Source organism: Pithys albifrons, chromosome 5 (assembly GCF_047495875.1).
Source record: "Pithys albifrons albifrons isolate INPA30051 chromosome 5, PitAlb_v1, whole genome shotgun sequence".
Taxonomy (NCBI): Eukaryota; Metazoa; Chordata; class Aves; order Passeriformes; family Thamnophilidae; genus Pithys; species Pithys albifrons.
The window spans coordinates 66376273-66397962 of NC_092462.1; the positions used below are offsets into that span (position 1 = coordinate 66376273).

Below are 21690 nucleotides of genomic sequence, written 5' to 3' on the forward strand. Positions count from 1 at the left end.
AACTTTTAATAAAAGTTACATTTTAAACCATCTGTCTTTAATTGCAGTTCTACTGATAAAACAGAGTAGATGTTATCAAGCAGTGCCCATAATCAATTCTATATTCATTACAGTGTCTTTCTGCATTACATGGCAACTACAAAAAAAATCTTTTATCACTGCTTACTGATGTGGCTACATGGGTTCACCTTGAAAAATACTTATTTAGAGAAAAATAAATCACACATAAAACACACAATAATCACAACACTTATATTACAGCATCCTAAAGTCCAAATAAAGACTGGTACTGATTCAATTGTACAATCACAAAGTGTCCCGTATTCAAATCTGTGTAATTCAATTTTCTCTCAGCATCTTAAAATGAAAGCATTTTAACCATCTGAGGGGAAAAAATTTATAAAAATATTAACTTCATCCTCTAAAAAATTATCTAGGCACTTTGTAGTTGGAACCATGCTTGTGTAGAGCTTTTAGGTATCAGTGTTTAATTGGAAGTTTTATTCTAAGTCAGCCACAACCTTCACTCAACCCATACTGGTATCACTGAATCTTTCTTATCCTACAAGGCAGCTTCAGAAAGCTGCCCAGAAAATCTCCAAAAATCTCCCCAGAAAAATGTAAACATAGGTTTATTTGTGCTTTTCAGATTTACATAGATTTTAGGCTGTCCAACTGTAAGAAAGCAGGTGAGATAAACTACAATACAGGGAATCTAAATCCTCTAGCAAACTCTCCATTTAAATGTATTCTTCTGATACATAACCTGAGACACCAAACATATAAAAGACAATTCAGAGAATAGTCAGGGGACATTTCTGTATTTTGCATGCAATTCTATACTAAAAGATAATCAAATTATTGAGCAGAAACTGAAATACAACTGCCTACTTCCCCACTCTGCACATTCACTATGAATCTAAGGTCCATCTCCCACTTCCTTGCTTTGTGGTCACATGATTTGGGCACAGCTGGGTGTACAACTCAGCTTCACCAGGAAGCCCAAGTGGTGTCCCATGAGGGAGCTTGACAGTGTCACACATGGCTGGGAAGCTGGAGGTGCTGGTCTGAACCCCCTGAGGAAGGAACCTGCCTCACTTCCTGGTTGACTGCTCTAATCAGCAGGATATTATGCAAAGTGTGAGTATTTGCAAAACATGCAAAATCTCTCCTTGGAGAGTAATTGCTGCCCTGTGACAAAGCTGTCCTCAGGAAAGGTAGATGTATGCTGGATCCCACATGCACCAAGAGGCTTATGGTGTAACCCTGAATTCAATGCTGATGCTTCAGTGTTCTTGAATGCTGGCAGAAATCTGTAATTGCACACTGTAATGACAACCAGGTTGCAAATAAATCTAAGCCATGGCTCTGGACATCTCCTGGGCCTCAAGAAAATGGTGGTGCATACCACAAATTTTAACATTCCATAATTGTTCTTTAAATTGGGTATTACTTTAACACATGCACTTTTGCAGTGTTTATAAAATTAAGTTCTAATAGAGTAAAATGGGGGGAAAAGTAAAACTTTCAAAGTATCTGAGGTTGCCTTTTGTTGCAATGAAATGTGTCTTTAACCTTTTAATCAGCATATTTATTAAAATTACATGAGCTACTCTATGTTTTTAATATAAGTTTGAACTTTCACAGTAGTGAAAAATTAATGCAGCAATTCCTAAGTGTACACAAGTTTAGTGATTGTTTACACCTAGAAAAGCCAACTAAACTTACAGTAGCACCTCCACAAAGTGCACCATTTTTCAGGTGGACTCTTAACATCAGAGCAGAATTGTAATTTTTCTTCCAGTCTCACATGAAGTCTCAGTATCTAAGCAGAAATGCTGATCACTCTTAGGCTACTCTGCTAAATCAGGGAATATAATAATCCAAGATACATTATTTTGCCTTCATCTTCTCTGTTTCCTCAAACAAATGTTCACTGTTAATGTGGGTTTTAGGTCCCAACACCAGTTAACATGAAGTCTGCTTACTAACCATTTTCATACTTTAATACTTTGGTATCAAGTAAAGGAGTCTGAGTTACTGCAGACTCCCATAATCTGTAACTCCTGGCCCATAGGTTTCTTTATATTCTCTTTGTGAAAATTATTTGAGCAGCACAAACTCTCCTTGTGTAACATATGAAGAATCAGCAACATATTCTCAGTGCAACAAAGGAAAAGCATATACACTCAACTTCCTTGCATGTAAAACAGTGATGATGCTATTTACAACTTCATAAATGTGCTGTGAAGAAGCTGAATTTAATTTGCAAATACTCAACACTATTCCTGCAAGTTGAAGTTTTAACCAGTGTTCTTACCTACCATAATTACTTCCAAAAAGTATTTCTAAAAGCCTTTTGCAGAAAAATAAGCCACTATATCACTGAAAAAATTTTCTACATGGCTTCCAATGTTTCAGTAGATAAATGTGAATAGATTACCCATTCTGAGGAAACTACCAAAACTACTTCCTTCTTCTTGTACAAAGGCTGCAGATACAAAAATAGCAACATATTTTACAAAATGGGGAAGTTTTCTAATAGTTCACAGACAAAGCAAACTATAGCTTCCATCTGAAACTTATGCTATGCAGAAATGCATAGCACTATGTGTATTACTGTGAACGCTTACTCAACTGTGAACCTGTTTAAACTTAGAAAGGTGCTCAGATAACGGAGCATGAATGAACTCCTATCTCTTGCCCTGTGTAAGGGTAGTATCAAGAAAGAAAAAAAAGAATACAGAAACATTCCTGCAGCAGTATCACCTACTTTGAAGGGCCTGTTATCATCCCTCACAACTCACCGAAAAATACTTAACACCAACAGGATCCTGAAGAAGACGCTCAAAGGAAACAGCCCAACTCGCAACTCTTCTTTCTCGCAGTCGTCGACAGCTCTGTACACTGGGAAGACTGGCATTGCTACTGAGGCTGTTCTCACTGATGCAGTCTTTTAAATCAGTGCTATTCAGCTCTGTTAATAAAAGAAATTAACAAATCTGTCAATAAAGTGTTATTAACTTTTACTCTTCAACACTGTTTACTTGATTTATCACACCTCCTGCTCAAGCTCACTGTAGCTCAGACTTCAAATTATCCCTCTACATTTTTGATGGAAAAAAATAACCCCAAGCACCTCTCAAGTTTCTTCTGCTCCACTGCAAAGAAAATTCAATGAGTGTCTTAAAAGCAGCTCCCTTCCAGAAGCAGAAGAGGCAGGCACAAAATGAAATCTTTTTTTTCTTGCCCCAAAAAATAAAATACCATGGGCAAATTTTCCTGCTTACATTCCTCACTCCATGGACTGCACTCTTTCATACAATTATCCAACAAAGAAGAAGATTATCCAACCTTCAAGAACCCACCATTCACCAGAATGGCAAAAATCCATTTGGTGACAGGAGATAGTAAAATTTCATATACACTTAAATCAGTAGAAACAGGGAATCTGTGAGATTTTACATGGAAATATAAGATTCCTGTTAAATAAGCAAAATTTAGGAAAGGATTCAATTGAAGAAAAGAACACTAAGGAAAATGAGCTAGTAATGGATGCCTTCCTCATCCACAGCAGGTAGAGGTATCAAACCACAGATTCTCAATTTATTATGATTTCTGATAAAGCAGGGATCTGTTACTCCCTTCCAGACTCCAGCGAACATACTGATAATCTAGGGACCCCAAGATGAGAAACAACCAGATTCTGTAGATCTTGAAAAAACAGAAGGAGTCTTTGTATTCTGATAAACAAATTCACAAGAACCCACAGAGAATTCAGGAAAACACAACCTTGTGTAGCAGCCTAACCGATAATTCAAGTAGTGCCCCGGATCATCTTTGTCACAAATCAGTAGACAGAATACACACACACAAAATCTTAAAGTGATCATTTGCTCACAGAAGTGGAAAGGTCTCTAAGTAAGAGAGGCAACTGCTTACAACAGGGTCCTGTTCACAAGTCTGTCATTTACTTGTTGCATGCCCTTTACAGGGCACTCTCTGCATCTCCCAGTGTACACAAAGAACAGGTTGCACTAGAGAGATGCCAAACTGAATGAGGTTCTGTGATGAAGGGATGAAAAAAACCCAGATGTTCAATTATTTCAAAAATTTGCAGTAAAAGTCGTGATAAAATAATACTCTCAAATGAAATACGTGGTATATTCAATAATTTTATGCCAAAGGGAAAAGCAAGTATGCAGCTCACTAGAAATGTAAGCTCTTAGAGAAAACTGAATGCACAACCAGTCAGAAACGGACTATTCCTCACAGGGACATTTTTATTATTATTTTCTTCAGTTATTCACTGGGATTAACTAAAGAAGGAGTAATTTCTCCAAAAATACTACTTCATAAGAGCTCTTGAGGTCCCCTCTTCTTTTATATATATTTGAAAGCACTTTGCATTTCCAAACTTTATGTTACAAAACATTACTGTTGCTCCCTGAAAGTATGAACTTTGAAAAAAGCACCACTCAAAGACAGCTACAAGCAGAGGCAAAAGTTACTAAAATAATTGGAAATATAAGAAAAAAAATCAAAAAACCTTCTGAAATTTCATTTTAAATGTATTCTGTAGCTCAGAAATATTCACTAGGACATAACAGTTAACTACTGTGAGTTTCTGTATGCAAAGCTATTTTTTAAGACAAAAATCAAACAAGACAAAGATACAGAATTAGAATAGGGAAGCACAAAATGCAACTTCATGTTTACAACAAGGATAATACTTAAGGACAGTAGTAACCCATTGGATACTTTTCTTTGCCTAATCACCATAATAAAACCAAAGCTAATAACACACACTCAGCAAATAATGCCAAATTTTCTTATACAAATATTTATTCCCCTTTTCCTTTAAGGCATATGAAAGAGAATAACCAAGTGAACTGTTAGCTTCACTAGAGAATACCTGTCACCACAGTGAAACTATTGTGAAAGAAGCTAATGTGAATCTGAAGAGAATGATATCTAAATTTATTATCTGAAGCATTTTGCTTTAACTCTGCAGGTGGATAAATTTTATTTTACAGTCCAGGATATAAATAGACACCCACTTCTTGATAGATCTGGAACAGCTTCAGATCCTGCCTCACTCCTAGAGGGTTCAATCCCCAGCGTTCTCCAGTGATGACTGATGAAACTTTCCTTGTTCCTTTCAGGCAAAGTCAGAAAGGTAAACTCATCCCATATACCAAACCCTTGAAACCCACTTGGCTGGCAAAGGGAAATGAGGGAGCGGCCACACAACGCGCTCAGCTCCCAGGTGAGTCCCAGTGCCTTGGGATGGGGAGGAACCGCCAAGAGGCAGCGCAGCCGGAACGAGCAGGACAACCCCACCTCCCTCCCGGCGGCAGCGCTTCCATTTCCCCATGGCAGAGGAGACCGAGCTGCAATTAGAGCCTCCGAGTGTTTTCACCAGGGAGGAACTGCTAACTACCTTTAATTGCTACCAGCCGCTCGCTCTCTCCAGACCCTCAGAGTTACACTCGCTCTAAACTACACCGGACTCTCCTTTCTCTGACGTGATGCCACCTCCGGAGCACAAATGAACACAAATGAACCAAAATAAGGCTGTATTTCCAACAACTGTAGAGCTGCTGGCCCGGGTCCTCCAATGTGTTAACACAGCATTGAGGGATTACTCACTCACAGTAAACTGTCTGTGTTCTGGTGGATTTTATTTAGCTAAGTCAGACTTTTTTCAGAAAAAAACTGTTTGAATTTATACTCAGCCCTGACACTGCTTTGGTTTCCCTTAAAGCCAAAATGCAGTCAGTTTGCTTTTAAAATCTCTACAGCTTTCTGCTGGGGTACCTGCCCACCTGAAAACAATGCACAACAAGGTTGTTTCCTGGGAAAGGCTTGGTTATTCTAATGTTTTACCACACAGATCAACAGCTGCAATTAAAACAGTTCCAGCCTAGTGCAGATACACCATTTAGAACTGCAGAAAAAGGTCTGACAGAAAGAAAAAAAAAATCTCCCCACCTCCCTCACCAGTACACAATTTAGCCAAATCACGCTTAAATGCAGACTGTGTAAACCGTAACTCCTGCTCCACTCCTCTTGCAAAGGAATGTTTCCAATATAAGACTTCAGCATCAGATTTCATGACCCCACAGCTCATGCATTCCTAGGTACACACAACCCACCTTGGAAAGCAGCAATGGAGAAGCTTTCCAGCCTGGTCACATACTTTGTCTCATGAGCACTCTGTGATGATCACCAGAGGAAACACAGAGCCCTGATTCACACCCTCAAACGTTCTAATCACAAGGCTGTTGTGCAAAGTGGACTCCTCCTCCTCATAAAGTATTAAAAAAAAAAATTAGGTATTTGGCATTTCAGGATGCCAGAGGAGTTTAATGTGAAAAATCCCAACTCCACATGGACAGCATGGACAACGACAGTGCTGTGAAGTTTCCAAACGCCTTCCTCTGTCCTTACTGTCAGAAGCACCAACACATCTTGTATTACCTGTAAAAGAGACTCCTTGCTCAAGCATCCCAAATCCCAGAGACATAACTTTATTTCTGTGCTGTTTGAAATCAACCATACCTAATGAGGAAAAACTACTTTTGGTGCAAACTCATTCAGTTTCATTTATTACCTTTTTCAAATACAGAATTAACACAGAATGCCATCTAAAAAAAATCCTCAAAACCCAGTATTTTACACCGTCTGTGTTTACGCATTCTGTGGAGGGTCTTGGTTTTATTTATTGTACAAAAACAGCATTATATAAGAAAATGCAAGCATTTAATCAACTAAACCTTGAAAGTATTCAGGATAAGATGGCTTCAAAAGTTTTGATTTAAATAATATAAAGCCATAAGCCTAAACACCATTCACAAATTATATTTCTATATGTATTTTTATGTATTTTGTATACATTTTCCAACCTAAAATTGCTTTTATTATTGTGAGAAGCTAAACATATTCCCTGTAATAATTGGAACACGTACATTCACATAACTAAGATATTCTAGTTAATCGCTACATACATTACCTGGATAAAGCTGATAAGAACCACTGTGGTGCCACCTAACCAAATACTTCAAGCCCTTCACTGAAAGCCATCCTTCTGAATCCATACCAAGTTCAGCTGTAACGTCCCGGAACCCATTGGGTGTAGATTAGTCTCCCTGTACGACACATTGTTCCTCTGCAGTTTTGGGATGAGGGAAGCTAAGGCATTTCCCCCAGCAATTCCTGGGAGCCTCGAACACCATTCTAAACAAATTGATTCTTTACCCTCATGGCTTCAAGCAGAGGAAAGCAATAGTATACTTAACACACAGCATTATAAAATGCTACATAAATAATTTAAAGAAAAGACCTTTTGCCACTGCTGCTAAAGGAACTTGAATTATTTATGTTACAGTGGAACACAGCTACAGCAAGCATGCACCACCAGAGGAACTGACAAACAACTCATACACCTGTTGGAGGAACTAATTCATCTGTATTAAAAAGCATTTTATTTTGTACTTTGTTGTGAATTTTTTGTTCTAGTTACTTTTTAAAATACAGTTTTACATTATTTATTACTGTAAACATCAGATTCCTTTCACAAAGGTCTATAAGTATGCTTTTCCTTATGGAAATTCTTTCCAAGCAATGAACACTAAAAGCCAAAATCAGCTGAAACTACAGCAAAGTAGTATCTTGGGAAAAAGATGTGCATATAATATCTGTTGTGCTACAGTATTTGGAAACAACAGACTTTAGATTTTTGGAACTGATCGCTGCAGGGAGTAGCAGGTAAGAACTCACTCAGACATTCTCACTAGCTCAGATATCTTACCCCCTCTTTGGGAGATGAATGATGATGAACTGTTACATGTTCTCCGACCTTAAGGTTTTCCCTTTGTAAAGTGCCATCCAGGTATAAATAGCAGTCAGGCATTAGCTGGGCACTGTTGATCATCCCTGTGATGATTCAGATGGCACAGGGCTCAAAACATCAGCTGCAGCCTGCCTGCTGTGTACACACTCACTGTTCCTGCAGTCAGCAGGAAAGAACAGTTTCTCAGAGGGGAAGTAAGAGAAACCTGCTAAATACAGGTCATTGTAGTAACAGAAAATGCTTTCTGCTATTCCTAGAGCATAGGTGCTACAGATTAGATGATCTACAGCAGTGATCTTGCATCTAAGCATTATTAAAGTTTGCATTCTGATTGTGTGCAATTCATTAAGAAAATCAACTACAATGAAGAGTTGCTACTGGTCAGCATCCCTGGAAACAACACTAATTTAAGTACCTCTCTCTCCTACACATTACATATCCTGCAAAGCCCAAGTGCATAGTTTTGGCTGGTAAGAACATCCCAGCCCTGCATAAGGTAAGAACCATGTAAAATAAACACAACAAGGGGTAGGTGGTTTCCAGTGCCTGGTTCTAATGTAATAAAAGTCTTATGATATGAGGCGTCATTGATCTTGGAAAGAAAATGCACAGAGAGCTGCTGCACCTCTTTATTACACTGAACAAATGTTTATAAACACATACTAATTACTTTTTGCACATGAATTTCCTTCCCAGACTAAAGCTTAACAATACTTCTAATACCTAGTTATATGTACTAATATTAATTAGTAATACAATGCAGAAAAGAAGGCTCTGGAGAGACCTTAGAGCAGCTGCCCAGTACTGAAAGGAGGGGATTTCAACAAGGGCATGGAGTGATAGGAGGGATAATGGCTTTAACCTGAAAGAGGGTAGAGTTAGATTAGATGTAAGAAATTTTTCACTGTGATAGTGGTGAAACACTGGAACACGTTGCCTGGAGAAATCATGGATGTCCCTTCCCTGAAGTGTTCCAGGCCAGGCCAGGTTGGATAGGGCTCTGAGCAACCTGGTCTGACGGAAGGTCCTAGCCCAGGGCAGGGGGTTGGAACAAGATGGTCTTTAAGGTCCCTCTCAATCCAAAGTCTCTGATTCTGTGATGGTAAAGATTTAGCCCAGGAAGGGAAGTATGCAGTGTTGTACTAATGGTTACACTAGTGAAAATTTCTCTAAATTAGACATGCTGTAGAATGTGTAAATCTGTGGACCTATTAATGCATTAGTGAGATTAAGAAATACTGGAAAAACTTCAGTGCTCTGACATACTCAATAAAAGTAAAAGCTAGAAAATGTAATTCACACACAAATCAGAGCTTTTTACTCAATGCAACTCTAAATGAAATTCATTAGGAATTTATTTAATTCCACTTTTCTGGTTACAGTCTCTCTGGTTCCTAATTTTCCTATCCATTTTCTGGGTAGCTAAGTATTGATTCAATATTATTCCGTATAGTTCAACTACCACTTTTTATACAAATTACACCTCCCCTTCTTAAGCAGCATTTAACAATGAAAAGAATATTCTGAACTAGCTGAAAGAATAAGTAACACAAGTGAGCATGTAATTTCTTGGCTGTTCTTTCCCTTGTGTAACCTTACATGGCTCTTACATTTCATGACTTCACAAAACTGTATAGAATTAGTTGTGAAAATAGTTACCTGCTGATTTGGAATGTGATACAAAAGTTGTATTGGAAGAACTGAAAAATAAATGGGATTTGTAAAATAAATTTTCAGCTGGAAGTGTAAAAAGCTCGAAATGACTATCATATGAGTACTATCACAGGGATCTCCAAGTCTGGATAAGCAAGAGAATAAAATAATTTTCATTAACATAGAACAAGAACCCTCATGGAGACAAAAACACAAGTATAATCCATTTAAACTACAAAGATCAATCCAATTTTTGGCCCTCAGCACCTGGAACTTACTTCAGCTATATACAGAAACAAAAGGTCTGTGCTTTGTTTTGATGTTTATATCAAGCAGGTAACATCTGGGAGGAAAATACATATTTTCCCCACAAAATATATGCTACATTTTAGAAATAGAAAGCAGAATAAACACTATTATTTTTTTATTTTGTTGTTTTCTCCCTTTGCAGACAAGACAGATACAATACAGAGTCTATCTTATCATCCAGACAGAAGTACTGTACAGCAGTAGACTGTGTAAGCAGTAGAGAAGGAAAATACCTGACAAAGTCAGCCAGTTATTGAAAATGGCTCTGGCAAAAGGATCAAACTGGGAATGTTTCTCTTGAGTGTAGTTTTAGTCTTGCAAGGAATCAGAAATTACGATATAATGAAGTTTTGTGAATAGTATTGTCAATTTTGCATTTATATTTGCATGTAATACAAAACAATTATCCTTACCATTCAAAATATTTCTTCAATTTCACTGCACTAATTAGAGCAACACAGCTTGTCCCCTTCTGCCCCTTTTATTTAATAAAATTGTCTTGCACTGTTGTCAAAGAATAGCAAATATAATAATATGTATGTAAGTGAGTTTCTCTGTAGGATCAAGTGAACCAATTGCTGCCAAGAAAGGCAAGGAGAAAAGCCATCTCCTGTAGACCCTAAATTATACAAATTCCTTTATTCCATTAAGGAAGCATACTTAAACTGTTTCAATTAACTTCAAAGCTTCAGAGAAATCATCTTCAAATGTTTAACAAAGAGTGGACGTACTTTAAAGCATTAAAGGCATGTTAAAATCAAAACAAACAAGCTTAGGTGCAATAAAGAAGAGTGTACTTAGAAGTATTCCAGAAGTGCAAAAGCTCCATGCTGGGATTGTACAAATATCAAAGTACTTACCCCCTTCTCAAAATGCATCACACTTAGGAAATTTCAACCTCAACAAATGTACCAACACAACTTACAGCTGAGAAGCTTGAGCATCTCTTCAAAAGCACACAGGGTATGTAAAGGACAATAAAATAGAGAATGAGATTTTATCTACCACCCCATTACGAAAAGGTCTTCCAGCTCAGCCTCTTTATTCTTAAGAATGAAGAAGTCTAGGTATAATAAAAATGTGCATACATAAATGTGCCATAAAAATATTATGAAAATAAACCAATGAAAGTATGTGAACACAATCCTGCAATATTTTCACTGGCACAGCTCCCAAAGCAGTCACGGAGTTCTGTGCCACTCTGGACTTACATCTTGTAATCTATCAGATCATTTACCACATAATATGTTGCTTAATGTGGAAAATCGATTATTTTTCCTTATAAAAGTAAAAACAAGCTTCAGCTTACCTCCATCAGAAACAGTTGCTGACTGCAATAAAAAAGAGAAAAAGAAGCATTACTTAAGTTTCATGGCAAGTATTATAAATCTTTGAGCTTCACATAATATTTGAAGTGTTGGCTACTTTTATCATCTTATTAATAACAGATAACATTAGACAGAAAAATCTAAAGAAACCAGCTGTTACTTTCTCGCAAGTGTTTCTTCCCACAATGAAACTCACCCCAGGCCATTTAACCACTACTGTCCAGGAATTTGGTCCCACTAGTATTTACTAGATGAAGTACTTCCTGCTGTGGGAGCTAAACTGCTTCCAAAAGTCCTTCTTGGATGAGCAGAGACAATTAATTGGGACATGTGACAAAGCAGATACCTAAAACTGACCTGCAAAAACTTCAAATGAAAACACCTCACATACTTTATTTTGCCACAATATCTGGAGGTATGTGGAATTAAAATTAAAATTCAGTATTTTGTCAGTCAGATGAGACTGAAAACTTTCCAGGTCGATCACTTCTGAGTGCTGCAGAGAGAAAAGGATCATCAGAGTGTTTCCAATAAGCTGGAGGAAAGAACTCCTCACCCTCTCCACCAGTATTGTACATCAGATTTTCAAGGACAATTAGTCTCCTAGTGAAACACTGAAGTTTATGTGGTTATCTACCATAAACTTCTCAACTTTGATCACAAATTATCTCAAGGCAGGTAACACCTCTCTAAATCCAAGTAGTGGCCATTTCCCAAACATGTACTCCAATGCTTGCACCTTGACACTCAGCTTAGTGAAGTCTGGAGGACAGAGGATTTTTAGATTTGTGTTGATTTGTTAATGACTATTAAAAATATTTTTATTTTAGTCTGGGGAACCTTGTCTTTGTCATTGAAAATGTCCTTCAACTTTTAACTTTCTAAATAGTTAAAAAGAAACTCTCTTTAGTACTGTTCTTTAAAAAAACTAGGAAAGAATGCCCTAAATATCTACAATTTCTTCAAGATAGAAATCACTCAGAAGAAAAAAGCAGATACAGATAGATAGATAGATAGATAGATAGATAGATAGATAGATAGATAGATAGATGTACACACACACAGAACTCAAGCAAACAGCTATCTCTTCATAGTTTGTACTTTCTAACCTTGGGAATAAACATTTCCACTCCCCTTCAGATCCACAAAAAACTTTAGTAATTCTTAAAAGAATTGTCTCCTTTCACTATTTCACTGCAGGATCTCACACTGCTGCCAACATTATCTGAAGAACATCACTTGCTACAAACAGCAGTGGCCTCAGCATCCACCTCACCAGGAGAAGATCTGATCTGCTCTTTTACACAAGAGTGTGGAACTTTCAAAGTCTGAATTAGTCTCTATTGACATCATTCCTCTGGTGTTACTTCAGATAAACCCAAATACACCTCTCATGAAAAAGATCCAACAAAAGATGGCACTTCTTGCTTAACCACACAAAAATAAATGCTTCTGGATCTGTGAAGCGTAGTAATATAATCAAAACTATATCCAGGCATTTCACTTCAAGATCTTTGTTTCAGGTATAGAGAAAAGTAGTTCTGTTTTAGTTACAGTTCTTCAGTGAGGCTTAGGACATCTTTTCTACCTCTATTTTGCACATAAGTCTAGAAAGAAAATTATGCATTCAGAAGCCATAACTTAATTAGTGTGTGTAATTTAGAAAATTTAATTTACATTACTGAAATCTGGTTTATAAATATGATTGTTTCCCATTTCTTAGTCACATCACAGTATAGTGCAGCTAATGAATAAACAACTTCAATGTCATTTCTCAAAGAATGAAGGAAAGGATGACTCAAAATAAAGTAATAATATCAGTTTACACATTAGGCATAAAAAAATAAAAGTACTTTAAATATATATACATTTTAGGAATTGTCATTTATTTGGGAAGCTTGCTTGAATTTAGATTCAAACACCAAGAACAAAACTTTTTTTTTAAGTGAAATTAATAGGATTCTCATGATAACAAAAAATATTCATGTACTTTTGTCAAGAACTGGATTGTAAAATATCATTTTACAAGGAAAATGGAGTAATTTCACAGAAAAGCCCCATCATTAGTGGACAATGAGATAGAGTTTTATCTCAATCCATTTACCATAAGTTAGTGCAGTGAACTTTCTACACACCAGGGGTTGGTTTTGTGTGTTTCTTTTAAATGCTTTGGCTAATGCATGTTACAATACATGTTTCAACATCTTACAATCTCTCCAAGCAAGGCCTTAGTAATTATTATGTTTAAACATTTTTAAAGAATTACCTACAGGAGGAACTATATTTTACATTACAGTGTCACTAAATATACCTATCATGTTCCAAGCATTATCCATTTACTTCTAGAGATCATAGAATAAAATTTAAGAACATTTATTTAAATTCATCTGTGTAAATGAACTAAAACCACCTAATTCAATAAAACCAGCTAGAAACTTAAGCTTATTTTTGTGTGAGAACTCACAGTAATACATTCACATTTGTGAGCACTCAGAAATCTCAATATAAACCTCTCAGAAATTGCATGCAGTCTACATTTAGACAAAGAAGTTTCTCTTCTAAATTGTTCAGCTGAAACTTGTCTAGATTTGTCTAAAGGTATAAGTTGCAAGACCAGATTTTTTAAGTACTATGATGATCTCATTTTAAAAATACACTATATGATGGGGGCTGTTTCCGATTCCTCAGCACTCGTGTTTACCATCACTGGAGACTCTACAGGACAAAATTTGATCTACTACACATACAAAGTTTGATCATTTGATGAAAATTAACATTACATAGATATTAAGAGCCACCTATTGAAAAACATATATATTAGAAAGCTATAAAATCGTACAGTTTCTGTAGGCAGCCATTTTTGTAAGATGAGGAAGAACAGGGTATGGACTCTGTGCCAGTACGGGCTGATGTGAATATCTTAAAAAAGTATTTAAGAATTTCATTCCAAATGACAGAATATATATGTTGTGAATGTATATATGAACTAGCACCCAGAGATAACTCTAATTGCAGGCAACCCTCAAATCTTTCACAATCAGGTAAGAACTGAAATTAGTTCTTCAAATTACCCCAGTTTAGGAAAAAGCCCTCTGTATATGCCAGGAGTCTGATGGTAACACACTACAAAAGTTTCAAAACCAAATCCAATTTAGAAAAACCAAAATGTCTTCCACTATATCTCTTCATGGGAGCTCTGCCTGCTCCTCCAGCTGGATTAGCAGCTTTGCTACACAGATCCACACTCCCCACACACACAGAGTTGGGGGATGCAATTCTCTTCCCGATGCTTGAGGGTGGGATCTTGGTCCCTGGGACTGAAGTGAGCGGCTCAGTGCCATGGCCAGCCAGCTGAACAGTGGCTTTCCAGCTATCACAAACCATCAAACACGCTCTACGTCTCTGTAAAATGAAATGCATATGCACATATTTGATAGCATAGAGTTCTAAATAAGAGAAAACATGTTAAATTTCACTTTTTATCATCTCTTTAGTATGTGACAAAACCAGAGGGCCCATGAGTTTGGTGTCGTGCAGGACCTGCTGGCAACAAATCTAGAAGAGTTTTAGCTTACAATAATTATCAGGGAGAAAACTACTTTCTGAGTACATTTTTTTTTTTAATCAGACTAGACATAGACAACATCGTTATCTTGCACCAACAACAGGATAGAAAGGGAGAAAGGGCATAAAGGAGAATAATTCATAAAGTTGAGATTCATAAGGTTGAAACAGACTGTATCTTTTAGCTTTCATGGCCTGTAACCTGCTAGACGTGTGCACCACTGCATGGAACTAGTCTAGTGACAACACTGAGGTGACAGAAACCTCTTATCCAGAAAATCCACTTAGTTCCATTTTACATGTTCCATTTCACATAGATCAGGTCTGAGGGAAGTAACCAGGTAATGTCAAATTCTGCCCTAACACCATCATGCAGAAAACCAAAAATACCCTACCCATATCCCAGACATTATATTGAGAAAATAAACCATGTGTGCAGACTGCACAGGTAGCACAATGCAAAAATGTGCTTTTTCTACACCTCAAGATTTGTCATTCAAGTCAAAGTCATGCTCGAGCACTGGAGTAGAACAAAAGGAAAGATGGGGATACCAGGAAGGGTGACACATACTGGGAAAAGCCAGGCCTTAGTAATGAAATGGAGCAACATGAAATCATCTCTGCTATCAGAGTGGGGGTGAGTGCCTTACTGAGTCAAAAAAGACATCTCTGTTTCACACTCCTCCTGAGATGCAGAGGGTAAAAATTTGTAAGGAGAGTGAAGACGTATTTCTCTCTCCTACTCTAACAATCTAATAATGACAAAATCACAGCCTAAACAGAAATATCTATTCCTTTCCTGGGCACACAGTAAGATTCAGAATAAAAGGGATTAAAAATGACCTCTGTGTCTCCTTTCTAAAGCACAGACTTTCTTCAAATACAGGCATCGACTTCTTGCTGCATCCAAAGAATTCTCTGCCTGCTGCCTGCAGGATCTGTTTGTTAGTTACAGTCTCGTACTGTTCACTCTTTTACAAAAGCCCCTCTAATGAAGTCTTGCAGGTTGGAATAGCAAATACAGCTCCACCAACCTTCTAAACTGATTTTCTCATATGATTTTAGTATACGAAATAACTTTGGGAATCTAATGAAGTCTTGCATGTTGGAATAGCACACACAGCTCCACCAACCTTCTAAACCGATTGTCTCATATAATTTCAGTATACAAAGTAACTTTGGGAAACCTGCTGTGTTCTTTAAGAGATGAAGCACTGAAGATTTACAGACTGAATACAAGGAGCCAACTTTCAAACATTCTGTCACTTAGCTCAGGGAAAGCCTGTCACTCAGCTGACCCTCTGCTTGCACCCAGCTTTGTTTAAACTACTTCTTAAATCACCTGAAGCAACTTCTCCTTTTGCCAAGGTATGAATTACGAGTGGATCCCAAGGTCTTCAGTCACAGTACTCCAGGATTTACATTATATACATATATTTTTATCCTTTTAAATACATTACAGCATCAACATTGCTTATGCCATGAACTCCAATGCTCTCTGGAATGAAGACCATGTCTCAAAATATGGTATATACTGTTCTAACATTTTAAATAAAAAATAAAGTCATGTTACTTGCAAATTATTGTTAGATTTTCCTTCTAATAAACAATCTCAAATGTACTCACATAAAAATTAGAGTAACATTACAGGGTTCTTATCCTCATTTCAAAATATTATTGCAATTAATTTCATTATTTAGAGTTCTTTGAGACGGGGGCCCCTTCAGAATGCCATTTAAAGGAGGACTATTACACAATTTCCCTTTTCAATTCTCTACCACCAAATTGCATTTATAATAGTTAATATAAAAGTATTCTGTATGTAAGAGTTCTGAAGAAAAAAAAATACTGTACAATTACAGTACAGTAACTTTACTGAATATATTCAGTATATTTTTTCAAATACTTGAATCTATAAAAACAACATATGAAGAATAAATGATGTGACATTTGGAATTCCTTTAAGAAATAAATATTCAACTTTTTACCTCAAACAAAACCAATCTTATCACTTATAAACACGGTGCTTTAAGTGCCAAATCCATCCCTCAAATTATTTTGGTGAAGATATATACAAAATAAATGCAGTTGTACCTAAAGATATAATATTGATATAATGGTAGGGAAAGCATATACAAAAAACATTGCACAGAATTAAAAGTCAGGCACACATTATAAACACCCTGATTTTTTAGCTTTATGCATAGTGGTCACAGTTCATAAATACAAATCAAAATCTCAGTGTTAGTTGGTATAGTAAGATTACTTTTCTCTGATAATAAAATCCAATTATTTCATTTACAAAGGAATTTTTAACTCAAATACTTTAAAGTAAAAAAGCTTAAAGGCTAAGCAAAAAGCATTCTGCAGCTGATACCATTCTTTAATTTCTTGCCAGTAACAATAGCCTCTTCTAATTTCTCACTGCAACCATGCCTTGTTTTAGCTAAATATAATTCATATCACTTACCCGCTCTTCATAAGAAACAGCAGTTATTTTTCCTAACAGTACTCTTCCTAAATTCATCTTCACTTAATATGGAAAAAGCATTTCCTTAACACGTCGGCTTCTCAAAGATTAAACTAAAAAATTCAACCCTGTTCCATGCCTGTACACGCCAGTAAAGTTTAAAGGCATTTCGTATGAAGTTCTATTTTACTCCCTTTATGTTACCAATAGCAACAGGCCAATGCAGGAAGCTGTGGTTCGTCAGGGATTCAGATTAGATCTCAATTATCTCTCACCAGAAAAGCTCCATCATTTTATATAAATCATGATGATTGTATTTTAAAACGTTTCCTATAACAAATCAAGAAAATAAAATGATGTTGAATCGTGTGATAGTCCTGTATTCAATAGAACAGATTTTCAAGACAGTTTTCAGAAAAACACTAGTTAATCACCCTAACATTAGTTATAGAAACATTTACATAGTAAACCACTATTTTCAGAGGTTTACATAATGCAAGCCAGAATAAAGTAGGACCTCAAATGGTCCATTCTGTTTAACTTTTCAGTGGTTAACACTATAAATTGCACATAAAAATCTGCAGTACAAGGAGACTTGGCAGATTTCATTAAACCCAGGAGTAGCCTGTTGTCACCAAAGACAAAATTCTCCTTTCAGAAATCAACTGCTATCCTGCCCTTCCTTCCTCACTACCTGAGCCTGTCCTCAGCTGATGTCAAGAGAGTTCTGTGCACAGCGCCCCAGGAACAGAGAGCAAAAGAGGCTCCTTGCAATGTAAGAGGGAAGTGCTATTTCATTGCCTGTGACAGCAGTGTCTTCCAGGGACTCTATATGGAAAGTATAGGATTTCAGGAAGTTTGCTGCGGTCTACACGTAAACAGCGACAGGATCTAAACCATTCCTTGCTGGTATTTTTAAAGCAATCAGAATACAGTTTTCTGGTAAAAATAAATACCAGAATTGCAAACTGGAAATAATTAGTGGGCATTTTTCTGCTGGTGGGATGTCCTTAAATCCTAGGAGGACTTACTAATAGTCATTTAGGAAAGAGGAACTTTCTCCCTTTTTCAATGCAGCATGTGGAATGCCCCATATCCAGACATTTCCCAGGTTGAGCCCCCAAAACAAAAACAACCCTATAAAGAAGGCAAATATTACTCTGAACTTACAATGAGAGAAAATGAGACAAAACCAAGAGCATTTACTCCATATTTCAGGCTGAGATCAACTTGCAAAAATCTGCACATCTTCCCAGTTTTGGATGTAGAATAAAGAGACTTGGCTAACAGTAAAACTTAATCTTCTCCATTTAATTTAGAGTGATCAGAAAAGAAATTTTAAGCTAATTGCAAGTGAAAATGGAGGAAGCATATTTTAACAAAACACAAGCTAATTTTTGGAATGGACAAACTTGATTTTGTGATTGATTACTTGATTGAATATGCACACCACTGCACCTTTGAATGCTTCCACAATTATTTAACACCATGACAAAATGCAATGGTAACAAATGGGTGGGTACACAGGAAGAAACATGTTTGCAAATTACATTATCCATTATTTTAGGATTTCAGAAGCAAATGCCCCATGACACTTGCAGAGAACAGATTTACTGTGCATGGATAAGTATTAAAAATGTACAGTTTTATAAAGAAGAAATGTCAGAGCTGTTTAATACTACTTTTTTTTTTTCACACTGAACCAAATGGGATGCAGAATGCATTTTCACTGTTAATATCTTAACCAAACAGCAACACCATTACAAATATGCAGGTGACCAGGTGCATAATAATCCTTACAAGGGTAAGTAAAAACCACAAATGGACCAGAAATGCCTAAAGAATTTTCCTGTGAACACCCCTTTGGGGTAACAAAAACCAGGGCTTTTATCAATAGCATTTACTTAACCCTCAACCTAAATCCTCTAAGAATCACCTAGGAAGACCAAAAGTACTGGCAGAGCTTTAACAGGTGAGGATGTTACCGAAAAGAATGAGTAAGAGGAAAATAACCCCATGTGCAATGGGATGTAGCTGCAGGACCAGCAGCTCCCTGGAGCAACTGCAGTGAGTGCTGTTGGGAACACTGTGTGGGTGGGCAATGCTTTACACATTCTGGGCACTCACACTTGGCATTACAAACCTAATAATCCCTTAGTTTAAACTGATCTTAGAATTGTTGATTCTATTTCATTGCATGTCCACATTTTTCCACACAGTGACTCTACTAACACTGAAAATAAGCTCTACCAATTAGACAGCATCAGTTAATGATCATGGCTATGAAGTGTCATGTGACTCTGAAAGCCTTTAAAAAATTCATATCCTTCTACATTTTCACAGATTATTTCAGCAGCTGAAGATACAAAATCTTGTGATTTTGTGTAGCATATTTGTAAATCAGGCAGGCAACTCAAAGGTCAAAGGTCAAAAGCAGAAGGGATGTTAATTTGCAAAGCTAATAATGGAAACTGTTTAAATATGGTACAACAGCTTTAAAAGCCTTATTCAGATACACCAAAGATGACATTTGTAAACCCACATCCATCTGCTTAGAAGCTAAACTGTGGGAAGGGGTACAGACCCCAGATAAGGTTGATCTGTTTTTCTCTTCTACCCTCGTTCCACTTCCTGCTCGTATTTTCTTTTGTACATTTGTTTCCAGAGCAGAAGAAGCTGAAGAGAAAGACAGAATGACAGGGAGCCTTGATATGTTTTAACTTGTCAAAAGATGAATAGGACTTTATATATCCCTAACTCCTAAAAGAAGAAAACACACACAAAAACTACCAGGCAACCAGAAAGAGGCAATCCCCTTGTCACACAGAGTCCTAAAGTAACTGTGACATTGGCAGAATGCACTATCAAAAATCTTAAACCTCATCAAGTATTGATTTTTTAATGTCATAATATAGTAACAACTACTTGCATGACAGCCAGAGAAAAAACACAAGAAGAATATGAACTAGATCACTGACCATAGTTACTGAAACAAAATGCAGGAGTATTGAAAAGCCTACACATAAATTAAGAAAACTCTGCTATAAAATGGTTTTTTCCCTCTAATTCTCCAAATTTTCTGTAATCTATCTAGATATACTTTTGTCAATGATTTGTCAGCCACTCAACAATAAACAGACCCCATATGTGTTACTGATCAAAAGAGGAAGAATTCTCTCATTTACAACATTGTGGATTCCCTTTACCAATTTTAAAGATAAAAGTTGTTCCTATTCCAATGCTATATCAACAAAAGTATTTTCAAGCCAAACTAGTAGGAATTTGTTCATGTATAAATAACTGAAATACAAGCTGCCTTGTCAAACACTCAGACTTCCCCTACAGCAAACTCAGGGAAGCAAAGAGAATGATGCAAACTCCTGTTCCGAGTGCCCTCTGCTGTCTGCCTGCACTGCTGAGGCTCATGTACACATTTTCAAATGTGAAGTTCAGAATTTGCCATCCAGCAATCTACTCTAAAAATAAGCTATTTGGAAACCTTGAAAAATAATTCTATAGAGCCTGAGCATAAAGTGAGAATTTTAAAAAACACTTTTCCAAAAATGTTTGTAAATAATTATTAATCCCCCTTCTGCTGATCAACATTTTAAGATAAATGAATTCTCGCCACTAATACAAACATGCAGAAACAGCATAATTTTCTCATCCAGATGGAAGGTAACTTGCAGTCCAATAGTTAATTAAACTGAATATTAAAGAGGATATGAATATGTGACAGACCATTGAAAAACATCAAGCCACTTCTGAATTTTTTACTACTGCAGATGGAGCCTCTAAGAATCAATAGATTTTGAGAAATTCAAAGTAAAACTGAGTATGAAAACTATTACATTTTAAGCAAATAATGCATATATATCTTCCTAAGCTTTGCAATTGTTTCTTTCTCTCCTCATTTTAAAACATGAATTCTGCTGCTATACTTTTAGCATTTAAGAACATTTTTCTCTGAGATATATAGACATAAAGAATAAGCCTATAATTTAAAAATTTGATAACACAGCTAGGATGCTTACTTGCAAAATATGTCTTTTCTAAGCAAAAAAGAAACTAAAGCCAATCTGAGATCTCTGTACCTCAGAAATGTTGTATTCTATAAATACTTTCCATTTATTTTCAGTTATTTTAATAACTCATACCATCTGGATTCAAGTTTATTGGATAAAAATCCAGCTGGAAGAAGAAAAATAACTTTAGCTGCACAACTTTAACAAAAAATGTTGTAACAATTACAAGGTAGCATCTGCAACAAGACATTTTTGCTTTGCGGAAACACGTGCAATATAATGAAAAATAACCGAAATATTTATAAAAAACGTAGAGAGGTATCTCTATATCTACCAGACTTACTCCACAGTTTAAAACCAATACAATAACTGCAAAAGAGAGGTTTAAAACATCTATAAAAATGGTGTATTCTTAATTTCATAATAGAGCTTATATAGAAAGTCAACTGAAATACTTATACTTACAAACTTTGTCTCTTTAAAACC

General features: G+C 36.4%; 1 protein-coding gene across 11 annotated transcripts in view; it reads right to left on the minus strand.

Annotated features, from left to right (window-relative positions):
• RGS12 (regulator of G protein signaling 12) overlaps nt 1–21690 on the minus strand; it is an 84372-nt gene that overhangs the window by 36505 nt on the left and 26177 nt on the right. For 9 of the 11 annotated variants that reach the window (XM_071556890.1, XM_071556888.1, XM_071556889.1 and 6 more), the window contains 2 exons: nt 11127–11148; nt 2808–2977 (listed from right to left, as the gene is read on the minus strand). In XM_071556890.1, the coding sequence (XP_071412991.1) occupies nt 2808–2977; nt 11127–11148 (192 nt within the window). Of the gene's footprint in view, nt 1–2807; nt 2978–9514; nt 9522–11126; nt 11149–17179; nt 17605–21690 lie in introns of those variants that run through there. The other 2 variants (XM_071556895.1, XM_071556898.1) reach the window with 2 other exon arrangements.